The sequence below is a fragment of the Lepidochelys kempii genome, chromosome 1 (genome assembly GCF_965140265.1).
Source record: "Lepidochelys kempii isolate rLepKem1 chromosome 1, rLepKem1.hap2, whole genome shotgun sequence".
In the NCBI taxonomy this organism is placed as follows: domain Eukaryota; kingdom Metazoa; phylum Chordata; order Testudines; family Cheloniidae; genus Lepidochelys; species Lepidochelys kempii.
This window is the reverse complement of record NC_133256.1, coordinates 56,222,148-56,240,959: the sequence shown is the minus strand read 5'-3', so window position 1 is coordinate 56,240,959 and position 18,812 is coordinate 56,222,148. Positions and strand designations below refer to the sequence as shown.

Sequence of the window (18,812 nt, the reverse complement as noted above, 5' to 3'; positions counted from 1 at the left end):
GGCACCTGACATCTCTTCTCTACCTCTTTTCCAAGTGGGCGGAAGTGTGTGTGGAATATTTGCTACAGTCCTTAGGCTGGTTGCAGGATCCATTCATTAACAAGGAGGGCAACTCTGGCTCGCATTATGGTTGTCAAAATACCAAAGAAATTGAGAGAGACTTCTCATGTATATAAATACAGCTGCAATATGCAGGGTATCTGCAATGCAAGACAGGAGGTCCTAAAAAGCTTTAAAAGTAAACAATTGCTAGGGCTGGTGTCACTGTCTCATCCACAGATAAGACAAGGGTTGCTGTAATTCCTTCATTGCTTCTTGCTCTTCGGAGCAGATACGTGGTTCTGATGTGGGCAGCCTAATCAATAAAGCCATTGGGAACATGATCTCCTACCCTTTCTGGAAACACAGGAAAGGGATCTGCTCCTGGATGCATGACGACAGTTCCAGTAAGGCCAACATGAGCAAGGTGACATGCTCATAGATACTGGCTTGGTTCAGGGTGTCTGCCTCAGTGCCACTCCTGCCCCATTCTGGGACATGACTGAATAAGGGCTCCCCAGTGACATCCTTCGGGTCACTATGGAAGCAGAAAGAGGATCTCTGTCCAACGCAGGCAAAAAGGATGGCAGAGTGTATCTCCTCTTTGAATGGCAGTGCTATGGAGTAATATGGCATTGGTACCAGTCATTTATTTGGCATGGTGAATGTCTAGAGGTGATTGAAATTCCTCCAGATTGTACCTTGGGCCCTTGCTGACTTCAGCTGCAGATACCAGTACCAAGGCTGGCACTGGATCTCTCATTCCCTGTCTGGTCAAGGACTTAGACCTTGCCTACACTACATAGTTTTGTTGACAAAAAGTCATGGTTTGTCAACAAAACAGTGGCGAAGTATACACTACAATGCTACTTCTGCCAACAACTCTCCTGCTTTCGTGACAAAATAAAACCACCTCTACAAGAGGTCAAGAGCTTTTTGTGGCAAAGTCAGATTAACAAAATGTCAGCGTAGACACTGCGGTTGGTTATGCCGCTATAAATGGCTTCTAGGAGGTATCCCACAATGCCCATCCTGACTGCTCTGGTCAGCAGTTTGAACTCCACTGCCCTGCACCCAGGTACACAGGCATTTGCCCCTGCTCCTTTAAAGGCTCAGGAATTTTTGAAATTCCACTTCCTGTTCGCTCGGCATGGAGAGCTCACATCACATCTTCCAGCTGACTATGACGACTCCATGCAGCAAACAATCGCCCACTTGGAGCACAGCTGAGTTGTTGGATCTGCTGGCACTATGGGAAGAGGAGGCTGTGCAGTCCCAGCTTCACTCCAGTTGTAGGAACTTCAATACCTACAGGCAGATTTTTCATGGCTTCTTGGATAAGGGCCACAAACAGGACACTGTGCAGTGTGGTATGAAGATAAAAGAGCTGAGGCAGGCTTACCAGAAGGCAAGGGAGGCAAACTGTCGCTCTGGTGTTGCGCCAAAGACTTGCCACTTCTATAAGGAGCTAGATGCCATCCTTCGCAGCAACCCCACCTCCACCACCAAAAGCCCAGTGGATACTTCGATGGGGCAGCAGGCAGCGGACACTGGACTCAGCTTCAAGGATGAAGTCGTAGATGAATAGGTGGTGCACACATCACAGTCTGGTGGTGTGGCGAGTCAGGACCTCTTTTCCACTCTGGAGGGGTCTGGCCAGTCCCAGCAGTCCATCTCTGGTGCGCATGATGCAAGAAAGGAGAGTCCTGGGCAAATGATTTTTTGTGTTGATGCTGCTCGGTTATAAGAGGTAACTATGTTCTTTGCTCTGTATGTTCTAGAAATGGGTGAAGGGATAGAAATGTGCAAGACTAGCTGTGTTTCTGCATGCGCCATATTCCCCTGTGCAGTTAAGCAGTGTGGCAGAACAGTGTGTTGATACACACTGAGATTTCATGGGAAACCTCCAGAGAGATCTCCAGGAAACGTTCCTCCAGGTACTTGCCAATCCTCTGCTGAAAGTTCCTTGGCAGAGCCGCTTTATTCCTTCTCCCATTGTAGCAAACTTGCCCACGCCACTCAGCAATCACTTGTGCAGGGACCAAAGCAGCACACAGGTGAACAGCATAGGAACCAGATCTGAAACTGCATGTGTAAGGAGATGTACCCTTGCATACTCTTAGGAGTAAGATATCAGCTTCAATCACCCCCGCCTGTGGAAAACAGTGGCAGAATTTATAATATTGTCCTTAGTCACCTGCACAGATCCCCTTAAAAACCACCTAGACCCTTTGGCCCTTCCTGAATGCCCAGGCCGAACTCGCCATATTCAGAGCATTCGCTGAGATGTTTGCTTGCCAAAGGACAGTGAGAAAGTGATTGGTATGTTAAGAGGTGTATTTCACTATAGCGATTCAATGCTGTGTGTGAACTAACAATCATGCTTCTGCGTATTGTTTCTTGTGCTACTGCAGATATGACCTTCAGGGGGAACCCCCAACACTCCAGCCAAGCGCATCCACCAGATAAAAGGAAGCGACCAAGATGGAGCAAGGAGGACATGTTCAGAGAGATGCTACAATACCTGGAGGCCAAAAAAAAAAAAAGAACACTACGTGGAAAAAGACCCTGAAGGACAGAAAGGAGCATGAGGAGTGCATTAAGGGTCAGCAGTGGATGACAAAAGTGATGAGGAGCAAACAGATGTTGAAAACCTTAATCATGTCCCACATAGAACACATGTGCTTGTCCCCCTCCTGCAGCTGATCTAGAACTGCTTTCCATGCCTGCCCCAAACTCCTCCCAAACATTCCTTGCAACTTCCTGGAATGTCTCTATACTCCATTCACTCCACTCCTTTGGACAGCTTCCAAAATGACAGCTTGACTTACACAGTTATGAGATACAACACTGCCATCACCCTTCCCACCAAGTCTCGTGTGTGTGTTAATTGGCATTTAATAAAAACAAACTCTAATAAAGATTGGTTATCTTTCAGAATCTCCTACACATGGTGGTTGCTGCTATTAGTAATACACAGTGGCAGTTTGATCATTTGTTGACTAAAAATCCTGGTCATGAATCACCACAATTTTCATGCAAGACAGCAAGTTAACAAAACATGACAAGAGTGCTGTATGACATGACATTACTGGGGCTCAGTATCAAGATGTCGCCTCAAAGCCTCCCCAATTTGAATAGCTTCCGCTTGTGACCCTCTAATAGCCCTGGTATCTGGCTGCTCAAATTCAGCAGCCAGGCAATCCACCTTCGCACTCCACCCTGAGGGAAAAACTTTTCACCCCTAGCCTCACAAATATTATGGTGTGTGCAGCAGGCTCCTATGACCATGGGAATGTTCTCTCACTTAGGACTAATCTGCCATAAAAGCACACTGGCGCTGCCTTTAATCTGCCAAAGGCACATGCCATGGTCATTCTGCACCTGCTCAGCCTGTGGCTGAAGTGCTCCTTGCTGCTGTCCAGGTTTCCCATGTGAGGCTTCATGAGCCATGGGAGTAAGGAGTACCCTGGGTCTCTCAGGATCACTATGGACATTTCAACATCTCCAACTGGAATCTTCTGGTCAGGAAAGAAAGTTGCTGCTTGGAGCTTTCTATACAGGCCAGTGTTCCTGAAGATACTTGTGTCATGCATGTTCCTGGACCACCCCATGTTGTCAGTGAAACGCCCATGCTGATCCTCAAGAACCAGCAATAAAACAGAGTACCCCCTTTATTGATGTATTCCATTGCAGGATGGTCCAGGGCCAAACTGGAATAAGTGTGCCATCTATTGCTCTGCCAGTTAGAAAGGTGGCTTTCCACACCCGAAAGTTCTGCAACCACTGCTTGTTACCCCAGACCTGCATAATGATGCGATCCCACCACTCAATGCTTGTTTCCTGAGCCCAAACGTGAGAGTCCACAGTATTCAGCTGCTTCATGAAGGACAAAAGTAATCTGGTGTTTCTTTCCATGGCACATAGCAGGTCAGGCAACTCTGATTCCTGTTCAGACTGGGTGCTCATGATATACTGCATGACCGTCTGCGACGTGTTCAGAACAGTAGAGAGCAGTGGAGGATCCATCCTTTCAGACTGAGATGGCAGGCACGTAAGAGGGGCCACTGAAAAATTCCATGAAATGCAGTTGGAAGTCCCTGGAATGTTGGGACAAAGAACTGCATGGGACATTGAACCCAAACCCATGATGCACTGAGATCCATTCTGCCTTCCCACAACTCCTAGCTTTAGAAGGTGGCGAGTAGCATAGTGGGATAGCTACCTACAGTGCACTGCTCTCACTGTCAATGCTAGAGCACCAAGAGTGTACGCACTCTGCTGACAAAAGGAGCTTAGTGTGAACATGTACAAGTGATTAATTATCCCAGTTTTTTATTGTCTGCTTAACGTGTGTTGACAAAACTCTGTAGTGTAGAGAAGGCCTTATGCTGTCTTTTGAGGAGTGACATTTAGTTTCCTCCTCAGACTTCTCTTCACATTTAGAGATATTTGGGCTCTGAATGAGCCTCACTGATACGTACAGGCCTCTATGCTGGCTTTACTGCCTAGAATACTGGCCCCAGGGCTGACTTGTCTCCAACAAGAATGGTATGCAGCTTGTTGTAAAGGGCACCACCTCATTTATTGTTGGCCTTGTGATCTCCCTACTGAAGTTTCTTTGCTTTCATGCTGCATAGTTGCAGATTCCCATTATACCCGTTGGGTGGCATCCCATGTACAATCTGTTCATAGATGTCCATGTTTCTACAACTGATCTATAGCTGTGCTTGAAACCTCTTCTTCCCACAGGCAGAAGATCCAATACCTCCTGTCTACTGCAGGCAGCACCACATCTAGTGAATGGACCCACCACAGTCAGTTGGGCAGTTGCACACAAGGGTGAGCTGCTAGGTGTGCTTGCCAAAGTATGCAATCAGAAAATGGCATTTAAAAAACAAAAACACATGGGGGAGTTTAAATGGCATGGGTGGGAGGGGGTACGGTGGCTTTCTGACTCCTGAGAAAGTCTACAGTTGTGGCCAGAGTAGTCACTTGTTGCAGGGAATGGGGCATTGTGGGACTGATGGTGGAGGACAGTTAGGGTTGACACAGGTCAGTGTCTATGCTTGCACTGCATTGACCTCAATAGACCAATCATGGCTCCACACCATTTGGGGAGGTGGGTATATAGACTGTATCGGTGTGACAGGGTGCTTACATCACCTGGAGATAAATTTGAGTGTAGGCACATGCACAAATAGGTTGATGCAAGGCAACTTATGTCAACCTAATTAAGTACTGCAGATCAGGCTTGAGAGCCAAAAACAAGACCTCCCACACCTTCTGAAGTGCCAGAACTGCTCCATTCCAAAGTTTCAAGCTTACAGCTTCTTGACAGCTTCTCTAATGCTTTGCAATACAAAAGGTACATTGAAAATTTGGTGGCAGAAATACTAAACTGAATTTTATGCCACATTAAATGCACACAGCAATGGCTATAAGTTGACTAAGCTAAGCTGAGCTGAGCTAAAAGTAGGCAATGGGGGCAAGACAACTAGGAGGGAGTGGGGAAGTGAAGAAATACTTCATACTTCTAGAATCCATAAGACAATTTAAGCCTAATATTCTCTGTAGGACATGGGGCCTTGAACAGAGGCTTGTAGTAGAAACAATAGTAATAGATGAATGTCAAAATTATGACAATTTCCAGCTAATAAGCAAAAGCAGATCAAATTACCTTCCGCAGTTCAATTGTTACTTCATTTCTGTGTCTTCGCATTGTCTGCAAAGCAAAAAAAAAATCAAGATTATATATGAAGAAAAACAGTGTACACAGATTTGTAAACAGTGTTCTCCTAAGCTACTTAAAATGAAGCTACTCACAGAAAGCTACAACAGAAGAGGGCTTAGTGTAAAGCACTTCAATTATAAACAAAATGTAATCAATTTTGGAATCTTTCCCAGCACAGATCTTGGGAACCACAGGGTTAAAGAAAAAAATAAAATACCCCACAAATATGGTAAAAAGCTTCATTATGAATGCAGAAAACAAGTACACTGAAGGATAGAAAGCTTTTTGAATAGTTTAATATAGTACTCCCTTGTGAAGTGCCACAAGGCTCAGTTCTCTTTGGTCTTATAAATATTTAGATGTAACCACCAGGAAAAAAGTTGACTAGAGTTCAAATGTTAGCTGTTTTACCTGTGTATGGTTATCTGTCCTTCACAACTTACAGCATCTGTAACCAAGTTATCCCAATATCTGCCTGAGATCAGCACATAGACAAGAAAAGCTGGCTGATGCTTAACCCACTTAAGACTGAGGTTATGTGTGTAGGTACAAGGAAGCACTTTGAAGAGCTTACCACAGTGCCAGTGGAGGATGTACGTACATAAATGTACAGACAGACTGCAATCTGTGGGTCCTTTTAGACTCCTCCCTGACACTGGGCTCTCATAGCAACATCTCTGAGAAACACTCTACTATTCCAGCTGGCTTAGAGATTGCATCCCATCATTGATTATCATATTGCCTCTTGCACCCTCTAATTCATTTACAGAAATACTATGTACTTGGATCTGAAAACATCAACTCTGAAAAACAGCAACTGGTGCAGAACACAGCAGAGTACCTCCTCAGCCACATGGTAACCAAGAGCACAAAGTCCCTGTATTTTGCTCATTCCATTTTCTATCGGCAACCACATCACCTATAAATTCTTGATCTTTATCTTCAAGGATCAAAATGGTCTGCCCACCACATCTAAAACTCCACCGCATCCTTGGAGGCCTCAGCCACTGGGATCCATATAACAATTATCTACAGTGAATGAAGGCCATGTGCACAGAAAGACAAGGCTTTTTTTTTTTTAAACAGACTTGCCCAATACTAATGACATCACCCCAACCATAACTAAACAACCATGAACCTCAACATTTTCTGATTCAGCATGAAGTGCACTTTGACCTCGCTTCCCACAAACAATGCATGTTCTCTAACTGAGGTACTGCCCTTCTCCCTGTGCTATACTGCTATGGCTGAGGTGGCCAGAGTTGGAATCCACCCCCCCTTTTTTTTTTAAAATGAAAAGAGGTGGCTACTGGCAAGGCAATCTCTAGGAGAATGCCAGGACTCGAACTTGCTCTTCACCCTGCCCCAACGCACTGTTTTTATTAAAAATAGCCTGAATTTAGTGACCTTCCAAGCACGCTGTAAGATTTTTTTTTTTTAAATAGACTGTGTGGAAAGGATTTTTTTTGTTTGAGTTCCTATCTGAATTATTTTAATGATACAGGAATTCTGTTGTACTACTAATTGTGTGTTGAGACCTAGAATCTTGTATAGATATTTACACCTAAATATTAGTTACTCACTACATTTTATTTATTTATTTTTATAAAGCGAACATAGTACTGACCACAGAAGAAGGAAAACCTTAAAAGTCTAAACCAGGAGTCTGTGAAGTTAACTGTGATAGGCATGTCATAAGAAACCAAAACAGAAGTCTAGCCATTGGACAGTCTCTAAAATGTCTAGTTACATCAAAATTTTGAAGTCTACTCCAAGAAGTTATAACCGTTCTTGAAATAAACTATGCAAAGCCTTGAAAGAGGCTTGCACTGTTTAAAAAGTTAAAATGCAAAACACACTTCACATTTAAGGTAGATCATTTGTGATAACCTTTCCAAAGAGCTGGAAGTCCTCCGTTCACCACCACAGTGATATATTGCTTCTTTTAAACATACAGTATTTACTATAAAAACAAATGTAAAATATGGCATTTGAAATATTTTCCTCATATTGCACAACTGGATATACAATATAAATTTGTTATACAATGTATTTTTTCAATAAGTCTTCCCTTTACTGTGCCTTAGTGTATTAAATGAAGAATGTGATTTAATATTTAAATATATATGCATGCTTACTTAATGAATTACTAGTTGTATCTTTGGTAAGTACCCAGGAGATCTGATTGTACAAACATATGTAGTGCTCGTCACAAAAATTTAAGCTAATTTAATAATTGACAGTTTAAAAAAATACACAATGTGACAAATGCATATCAATGGCATACTTATTTGTAACTGAACTAACCTGGATCTCTCCGTGTATAATTTAAATATAAATATTAGACTACAGGTCAATGAAAAAGTCCGCAGTTTATTCCTCTGAACAGATTTTAAAAGCAGTATGGCTAATTCCTGTTTTGTCTATTTTTGTCCCAGGACACTATTTAAGGGGACATCTGTACAAAACTTTTATCTATGCTTGCTGGAGAGTGAATTTGTGTGGGGGGGGTGGAGGGTGAGAAAACCTGGATTTGTGCTGGAAATGGCCCACCTGATGATCACTTTAGATAAGCTATTACCAGCAGGACAGTGGGGTGGGAGGAGGTATTGTTTCATATTCTCTGTGTATATATAAAGTCTGCTGCAGTTTCCACGATATGCATCTGATGAAGTGAGCTGTAGCTCACGAAAGCTTATGCTCTAATAAATTGGTTAGTCTCTAAGGTGCCACAAGTACTCCTTTTCTTTTTGCGAATACAGACTAACACGGCTGTTACTCTGAAACCTGAAAATACTCAATGGGTTAATAGGAGCTTTCTAAAAAGTCCTAGATTCAGGATAAATTTGAAATGGCACATAAAAATAAAGAAAGTAACTATTTTCAAAGTACTAATATGATCTTCCTGCTCAGTGCTAGAATCATGATAGTACCATGGTCTGAATACCATACTTCTGGCACTACACCTACAAATTAGAAGCAGAGGCACTGTCAGTTTGGCAGCAGTATGATACACACTTGTTCTATATCTGCCATAAACTTTCTCAAAACATTTTTCTCATCCCAATCAGAGGAGTTCAAGGATGCATACACTGTCACACTAGAAACTTAGGGACCAAGTACTCCTGTAACAGATACTGAAATTTTCAAATTTCCCAAAAATTACTGATTGAGTTGAAAAATGAGCCACAATCTATTTTACAACTAATTTTCTCCTACTCATTAGTAGGTTATAGTTCTATTTTATATCAGAGCCACTGCCAAGACAAGTTAAAAATGTATGAAAGTGCAAAGTAATTAGATCCTATGCCTTCTGAGATGGAAATTCAGCATAGCAACAGTGATCCAAACAAAGTTATATCCCCCAGAGTCTCTAAATTGACCACACTGCACAAGGTATCGTGTACTTATGCATCATACTACAGTTGCTCACCTGAGGTACAGCGAGGCAAAAAACTATTCACCGAGTGTTATTATGGCACAACAGTGCTCATTTAAGTTAGCAGTAATGTTACAACACATCGAGGACATCCTAAATGATCTGGCACTTAATTGGCAGTTAAGTCCATATGACATTTTATATCACTACTAAGAAATAAGATTTCCTCTTCCGATTCAGTATCTATAATGGACAAATTACCTATAAAAATGTTAAGATTTAATATGAAAACTTTTCAACAGGGAGGTGCCAAGCTCTGAAATAGGCAGTTTTAAAAGTAGAGGTTGAAATTTGAAATAAACATTGCTTAAGTTATTTCTTTAGCATTTTCTTCAGCAAGATAAGAAACTTTAATGAAAGAAGACACGGAGATAAACAAAAATCTGGTGTGCCTACACTTAAAATGGGTTAGGGGTTTTTTTTTTTTTATTATTATTATTTGAGGACAGGAATCAATCTCTAGATATTCTTTAAAATCTGACATGAAGCATGCATGACAAGAGTCTTTCCTTACCATTTCCACTCTAATTTTGTTTAGACAAAGTTCCATCATATAGAACAAAAGCTTCACTGAAAAGTCGCACTGGATTTATCAGTACTGTATGTGAAGATCTCCATGTGAACCCCTTATACCTTCCTGATTGCACTATAAATATATTTGTGTTAAGGCAGACAGTTTAAAAAAATTGCAATTAATCCCGAGATTAAAAAAATATCAGCAATTAACATAGGTTGATTTAACAGCCCAAGCAACCCTATATAAATGTTTTCTATCAGCAAAACCCTGGCCAGAGGTTTGTGGGGAAAAGGATGCCCCTAGAATGAATGCTGAGACCAAATGTCAGCTCTAATAATCCTACTCTGAAATAACCTGTTCAGGTCAAACCAGTTTTAAATCCATGTCGCCAACACCAGCATTTCCTATTTCACAACATTAGATCCACAGAAGCAAATTTGTCATGAACTTGGCCTACATAGAAAACAAATTGCTTTGAAGTTTTGGATAGGAATTAAGATTTATTGAATCTTTAAACTTGAATTCTATAGATTGAAGAGATTATGCTTATTCCTTTACCTAAATATTAAATTTAAGACATTCTGCAGCAAAAACACACATTTACAATTTGTGAAATGGTAGCCTATACGCCAAGATTTATTTTTTAAACTTGCATTATGCAAAAGAGGTATATTCTGTATTAAGATTTTTAGAGAAGAAATTATGACAAGAAAAATCTAAAAATGAAGATGCTAGTTTGTAGTATAGAATATGTATGTCACTCAAGATAGGACTGAATCAAGTTTAGAAACAATGTCCTGGCACAGAATAAAGAACTCAACAACCCTTTCCCCCCCCCCCCCCCCCCCAAAAACCAACAACTTTGTATACAAAAAGCTTGACCCCATCCATACTGACCAGCCAAACTGTTTGGACAGCTATTTGAACCTGTTACAAACACCATTTAAAACTGGTGTGGGATAACTATTCCTGGTGCTGTGTACCATAGTTAAGTGTAGAATCAAATTCAGAAAGTTTTTTGTGCCACTGCTGTACACAAAATATTTAAAATTCATATTAAAAATCCATTTTAGATTATCCTACATATGGACTTTACTAAATCATACAAGATTATTCTTAAGGGACTACAGAATAGGAATTCTAGGCCCCTGGAACATACACTTGCCTCCACTTTGGCTACAGTACAAATTTTGCTTTTTAAGTGTATCTAAAGTAGTCACCAACTGTTTCTTCAGATATTACCTCATTTGTCATCCTGAGAGAGAAGAGATGTAATGATTCAAGATTTTTTTTTAATAAATTAAAATTGCATTTTTTGGGCACAGAAAGGGGGCTCAATATCAAATTTAAATTCTGTCCATAAAATCAAGTTTAATTTGGCAGTAACTAAAATTTGTTTCCATTTTAACTACAATTTTTTTCAATCATTTACAATGAGGATCAAGATTATACAGAGCCAAGGTGTAGTCTTAGGTTAGAATTCTACACTTTAAATGTACTGTAATGAAAGACTCCCAATCACAGCAATATAAACAGAATTGGAGACTATGGTAACCATTGTGCCAGCCCAGCCTGCCCCATCACTAACTAACTGGAACACCTAGAGAATAAGCAATGCTTAAAACTCAATCTCTTTTCTGATGCCACAGTAGCAGAGCAGGAGCCAGATTCAGGTGCTTGGTTGGTAAAGTTAGGATGGGAAGTGAATATGGTGCTATGGGTTGGTTGGTTATATTGTGGATTTTGAAGCAGAAGGGGGATGGGTTGGATACTTACAATTATATGTTCAAAAGTACAAGAGACTTAGGAGTCTAAAGTCATATTTGCACTATAAAATTAAGTCAACCTATGTTAGGTCAACTTACAGCCACTGCAGTACTTACTGCAGATGTTCACGTCCACACTGCCCATCTTCTGTCAGTGGTGTATGTCTTGAAGTTTGTCTTTAGGTAACAAATCTAAATGCTTATTGTATAAACATTTATATTTTAATATTCACTCTTAAAAGTGTTAATATACTACTTCATATAATTACTAAGAGTAAATGAGTAAAAATTATGTGTCAAACAGAAAGTACCATACCCTGACAGACTCATGTGGGAAATGCATGGGTAAGGAATTTCTGTGCCCTCCAAAGTGTTTCTGGCCAGTGTTCTCTGCAGAATTTAAAGGGTGGGTCTATTCTAAGAGTGACTAGAAGAGTTATTACAGGATTCCATATTCATTGTCTCACTGGATTTCTAGATTCAATTCCTTCAATTTGCTACTAAACGGATGTTTTTTTTTTGTGTTTTTTTGTTTGTTTGTTTGTTTTTTTAACTGCCAGCCCCACTGACTCATCCTAGGCTCCATCAGTCAAGGTGTATTCTTTCCATCTCATGGGTCTCCAGTAATAAAGATTATTAGACCAAATTCTGGCCACAGATTTTTTTATCTAATGTAAGGGCTTGTCTACACTACCCGCAGGATCGGCGGGCAGCAATCAATCCAGCAGCTAGTCTAGTATAGACACACTAAATCGACTGCCGAGCGCTCTCCCATTGACTCCGGTACTCCACGGGACCAAGGAGCACAAGCAGAGCTGATGGGACTGCGTCAGCTGTTGACTTACTGTAGTGAAGATACTACATACATCAACTTCAGCTATACTATTCAAGTAGCTGAAGTTGCACATCTCAGACTGACCCCATGTGGTAATGTAGACAAGCCCTAACTGTATTGAGACTAGGCCTTCAGAGGCCACCTAGCAATCCTACACTAGGTATCTAGGTTCTTATGACACTCGGAACCGTAGTATCTGAGCACCTCACAACCATCCTATACTGGAAACCTACTGACTGCTATACTTATCGACATGCTTCCAGCTTTCATCCAGACTGTATCACACAATCCATTGTCTACAGCCAAGCTCTAAGGGACAACTGCATTTGCTCCAATCCCTCAGACAGAGAGGAACACCTACAAGATCTCTATCAAGTGTTCTTAAAAACTACAATACCCACCTGCTGAAGTAAAGAAAGATTGAGAAAGCCACTCCAGGACAGGCCCGACAAAGAAAGTAACAGAACGCCACTAGCAGTCACCTTCAGCCCCCAACTAAAGCATCAACAAGGATCTACAACCTATCCTGAAGGACAACCCATCTCTCACAGATCTTGAGAGGACTGGCATGTCTCCCTTACAGACAGACAGTCCCCCAACCTGAAGCAACTACTCACCAGCAACCACACACCACAACCTAAACACTAACCCAGGAACCTATCCTGGCAACAAAGCCCATTGCCAACTCTGTCCACATATCTATTCAAGGGACATCATAGTGTTATACCAATAACATAAAAACCAGCAGGATCTTAAAGGGGAAAAGTCAAAATGCCACATTTATTGTGAATACTGAAAGAATCATAGTAAGCAGTTATGTTATAGCTATAACTTCCATTCAATTTCATATTTATTCACTCATTCATACACACATACACGTTCTGCAAGGTTGTTATCATAGTTACTAGCCTTAGAGTTGCTCATGCCAAGCCATTGGCCAGCCAGGTGGCCTGGACATGAGGAGGGAGCAGGGCCTTGTCAGATGCTCATTTGATGCTCCTGGAAGTTGGTTTGCAGAATCAGACCCCAAAGTTCTCACTTTCTAGAGTCCATTTTTATAGGAATTTCTTCCTATGCCAGTCTATGGGAATTGCTTCATCATGCTGTTGCTGAATCAACAGATGGCACATTCCTGACTGCTCCGTGCTGCCAGATGTTATCTTGTTCTTTGATTCTCCCATTCTTGAGGCTGTTGGGTGGATTCCAGTCTGCCCTCAGGGGGTCCTCTGGTTATTTCCACTTGACGCCTTCTTCAGCTGATGGACATTGGATTCTTAGGCTGGCAATTCCCTGCTCATTCATTCAGTTATTATCCACACCAAGCATCCATCCTCTATTTAACCGTTAACAAAGCGAGATGAATACAACAAAAGGGCGGGGAGTCTCTGGGTGCTGTTTCTGTTGTTACAGACTATTGCTTTGAGTCTCTCTCTGTGTGAGTAGTTGTTACAAAGAATTGCTTTGAGAACAGACTCAATCTTAGAATGTACTAACACAATTAGCAGCTTGCAAGTTTCACACAGAGGGAGAGAAACAGTACTAAAAACCAAGAGACCTCTTAATTAGTAATACCCTGGAACCTAAACTATGGGGAATCAAACTCATTTGTGATTTTAATACAGAACTTCTTTAATATGACCCAACAATAGGACCTGATCACATCAGCCACACTATCAGAGATGTTCAGGTGAACGAGCCTACCAATGTGATATATGCCATCATGTGACAACAATGCTCCTCTGCCATGTAAACTGGCCAAACAGGACAATCTCTATGCAAAAGAATAAATGGACACAAATCAGACATCAAGAATTATAACATTCAAAAACCATAACATTCAAAAACCAGTCGGTAAACACTTGAACCTCCCTGGTCACTCAATTTCAGACCTAAAAGTCGCAATTCTCCAACAAAAAAAGCTTCAAAAACAGACTCCAACGAGAAACTGCAGAATTGGAATTAATTTGCAAACTGAACACCATTAAATTAGGCTTGAATAAAGACTGGGAGTGGGTGGGTCATTACACAAATTAAGAACTATTTCCCCATGCTAATTCCCCCCGCCCCCCACTATTACTCTCACCTTCTTGTGAACTGTTTGAAGTGGGCCACCCTGATTATCACTACAAAAGTTTTTTTTCCCTCCTGCTGATAATAGCGTATCTTAATTAATTGGTCTCATTACAGTTGGTATGGCAACACCCATTTTTCATGTTGTGTGTGTAATACATACACACACACACACACACCTACTGTATTTTCCACTATTACTGTGTTTATCTTCTACATCTCAGAGGGGCATTATGAAGTACTATTATAACATTTTATAGATGGGTACCTGAGGCACAGAAAGATTGTGAATTGTCCAAGGGATGTTTATAGCAGAGCAGGAATCAAACCTAGGTCTCCAGAATCCCACCCCGCAACCTTACCCACAAGGCAAGGTATCACAGTAATATCTGATCTCCACTGGTCTTCAGATTATGCCCATTGAAGACTAAAGGATTACATAGGTGTTGAAGGCATGATCAGGACCATGAAAACTTTACTACTGGTGAAGATACACAAGATTTTCAAATTAATTTTTTCTGTCAAATCCCAACAAATTGAACAAGTAGGATATATCCGTTACTGAGTATGGAACCCAACAATGAAATTTTTTTATTAATTTTCGAGTACATCGATACTGCAAAGCTTCCATATTTTCTTGAAAAGCATAACCTTTGAGATCTTGTTGCAAAGACAGTCTATCACATAGAAACCAAGTCTGCAAGCAGAAAGAAACATAACTAAGAGTAGTGTTAACTTCCACCAATTATCTCAGAGGACCATTTGTTCTGTAGTTTGACAATCACCAGTATAAAAAAGCATGGACACAGAATTGCAGTTGAAGTCACTATCAAAAACAGCCACAGAAGTGATGGAATATGGGGAAAATAAATTTTCAGTGGAAGGTGATTGATTCAATGAGAAATGCTCAAATAATTTGACTCATGTAATACAAATGTCTGTGCAACATGTAGGTGGTATTTTGTGCTTGCTGTATTTTAGTAGCCACGCTGTACTTGCATCGAAAGTTTCAAAATGGTTGGAGAAGTTTACTTGTCCTGAAAGAGTAGGCATGTGATCCCAGAACCCTAGCCACATTAGCTGGGGGAAGCACACCAACACCTGCAGAGGCAGAGCCAGCAGCCCCAAGAAGTGCAGAGACTTCCCCTAACAGTGAGGTGTGGAAAAGCCCAGCCAGAGACCATTGCTCTCCCCCAGCCTGTAACTTATACTATTACAGTAGATCCTAGGTACCCCAGTCGAGTATCAGAGTTCCACAGTGTGAGACACTTCAGACATGTAACCTAGAACAGCAGTTCTCAACCAGGGGTCCAAGGCCCCCTGGTGGGCTGTGAACAGGTTTCGGGGGGGGGGTCCGCCAAGCCAGGCTGGCATAAGTCTCATTGGGGCCCAGGGCAGAAAGCCAAAGCCCCACCTCCCCAAGCACACCTAGGCCTGAAGCCAAAGCCTGAGCAGTTTAGCTATGCAGGGCCCCAGGCAACTGACTTGCTTACTACCCCCTAATGCCTGGCTTTTATATGCAGAACAGTTGTGGCACAGGTGGGCTGTGGAGTTTTTAATAGCATGCTGAGAGGGCCTCAAAGAAAGGTTGAGAACCCCTGACCTAGAAAACAGCTCCTGCCCCAGACAACTTCCCTTCCTGTCATACTCACCCCACTCCTGGCCTCACAACACCAACAAACAAAATTAAGCAAGAAAAAAAAACTGAAGATGACATGTCCATCAGCCTGACCATTTTACCTGTCTGCTGCATATTCTCTCATGCTCTTTGTACATGTGTCTTTTTAGATTCTATGTGTTCCGGAATAGGGACTTTATCTTCCTAAGAATTTGAGAGAGTTGCTGTAGAATTATGATTAGGACCTTTTAGGACTACTGTAATAATAATGGTCCAAACAGTTTTTGGTCCTGAAAGAAATTACTACCTCATTTTCCCCAAACTAATTTTGACAACTCTGTCTCCCAGCCAAAAAAGGGTGCTAATGGAGTTAGAGATTAATTTTTACACTTAAGAGGCATTCCAGATGGTAGAGGTAGTAGCTGCTAAAGTTGTTAGAACTGAGTGGGTAATAAAGAGAAAAGCAAGAGTAACTGGAATGAGATTTAGAGATGGATATTGTACAACCAGCCAGTATTTAGAAGCAAATGCTATGTCATTAGAAACTTGACGTTTCCACCCTTTACAGTTATATAGTATGCTTTTTTTAAGACTCTGTCACTACTCTACCAAGAGTTAGTCAATCACTGGTGAAGAATTTGATTTAGTCAATCCCATATTTCAACTAATTCCATGCAGTTCACACCATTGCACATTATGAGGGGCTGTTTCCCTTTACCTGAAGATGCTCACTTGTAGCTTCAGAAAAAAACTGACAAAGATCTTACTCTAGCAAATCTAGAAAAGTAGTATTTAAACATACTGAAAAAAGTAATGTTTACATAAGATTTTTGAAATGTTTTTAATCAAAGAAAGTACAAGTGAGTCACATCATACATGTATTTAATTTATGCGAATTCAACTATACGCGCTCTGCAAAAAGAAAAAAGATACCTGTAAATAGTGCAGGCGATTCTGCCCACCATTCCACCCAATGACCATATGCGTGAGTGAGCGTAAGATGAGAGATGTGAATCTGCTGTTCCCTCAGTCGATCTCAGTTCCCATGTGCCTCTCATAGTGTGAGCATCTCGCCACACTGAGTGCGATTCTAGTGTTTAAAGATACTGTGCGTATTTTTTTTGTACAACATGGCCCCTAAACACAAGCCAACTACTTCATCTGGTGCTCAACTGAAGAAACAGCAATCTGTTCCAAAGCTGGAGGAAAAACTGGCTGTGTCAGCCTTATTGATGTGGTATGTTGGTCTCCAACACCAGGCGTAGATATGACCGCAACGAATCTAGCATCTATGCAATTAAGATTCAAGAGAGAAATTCATCAAGGCATGGCATCAAGTGCTCCAATAACTACTAAGGTGACGAGCCAGGAGCGTGATAAGACTTTTGTGAAGACTGAAAAGACATTAAACTTATGGCTGGAAGACATGAACCATAAACATGTGCCTATCGATGGCAACATGTTGCGAGAAAAGGATCTTAGCCTCTACGTGCTGTTCAAACCTCCTGCCAAAGAGGGACAGCCTTCTAATGAGAAGGAATTCAAAGCAAGCCAAGGTTGGCTTAACAGTTTTAGGAACTGCTTCAACCTCAAAAACGTGCAGGCTACTGGTGAAACTGCATCTGCCAATGAAGAGGCAGCAAAAGCCTACCCCAAACAATTAAAGAAAATCATAGAAGAAAAGAGCCATCTTCTGGAACAAATTTTTAATGCTGACGAGACTGGACTCTTCTGGAAAAAATGCCCAAACCACACTTACACTCTGAAATCAGAAAGACAAGCCCCTGGCTTCAAAGCAGCTAAAGACCATGTGACTGTTTTGTGGCAATGCAACTGGGCATTTAATAAAGCTGGGCTTGCTCTACAGAGCTGCAAATCCCTGTGCCCTAAAAGGCAAGAACAAAAATCTCCTGCCTGTGTTCTGGCAACCAAATAAGGCGGCTTGGGTGATGGCAGCATTAAGTGTTGCTGATCGTAGACAATGCTCTTGGCCACTCTGCGTCACTCCAGTTTGTGCATAACAATGTTGAAGTAGTCTTTCTCCCCCACAATACCCCCTCCATCCTCCCAACCAAGGAGTGATTCGCTGTTTCAAGGCCATGTACAGAAGGCTTATGTTCTCAGATACATAGCACTATGGATGCTGATCCCAATCTTAATGTGATGGAGTGTATACTGTACTTTATGGGCGATTTAAGGGATTTTTCAAGAGTAATTTTGACTATACGTAATTTTCGCCTTACGCGCTGACTTTAGAACCTAACCCCCATGTAAGATGCGACTCCACTGTATAGCAGATTTGACTTCCATGAAGTTTAACATTTTAGTTTAGCAGAAAAGTTAAACATTTTCCACTGTGTTCTATTAGCTGTTTTGTGAGGTAGACTAGAACTGGGTGAATTATTCCAGAGAAGCAGCTCCTGAAGAGCTATCCTTCACTAACCTCTTGCTCTCTTCTAGCCCCATGTTTTCAAAATACAAGCATATTCTTGTCTATCCATTCCTCAAAAAGCCACCCTGAAGACTTGAGTCAAGGGAGATTGAGCAGACCACAGTATGTTTGGAGATGCACTCTACATAGGACTACATTTTAAATCTATTTGGGAATGGGTATAGAAGGGCAGCCATTCATTTGACAATTTGTCCTAGAGAGCACACGACACCTGTGCTCTGGGATCTACGCCGACTGCCCTGGGAACAACATGAGATAGGCTCTCTCTGAGACGATGTACTGTATCAGTTGCGATCAGCTGAAGTAATGATGCTATGTTCCCCTTAACATAATAGAGGCCAG

General features: G+C 41.4%; 1 protein-coding gene across 4 annotated transcripts in view; it reads right to left on the bottom strand.

Moving 5' to 3' along the window:
- KPNA3 (karyopherin subunit alpha 3) overlaps positions 1–18,812 on the bottom strand; it is a 79,657-nt gene that overhangs the window by 53,902 nt on the left and 6,943 nt on the right. For all 4 annotated transcript variants that reach the window (XM_073343566.1, XM_073343537.1, XM_073343548.1 and 1 more), the window contains one exon: positions 5,720–5,764. In XM_073343566.1, the coding sequence (XP_073199667.1) occupies positions 5,720–5,764 (45 nt within the window). The remainder of the gene's footprint in view (positions 1–5,719; positions 5,765–18,812) is intronic.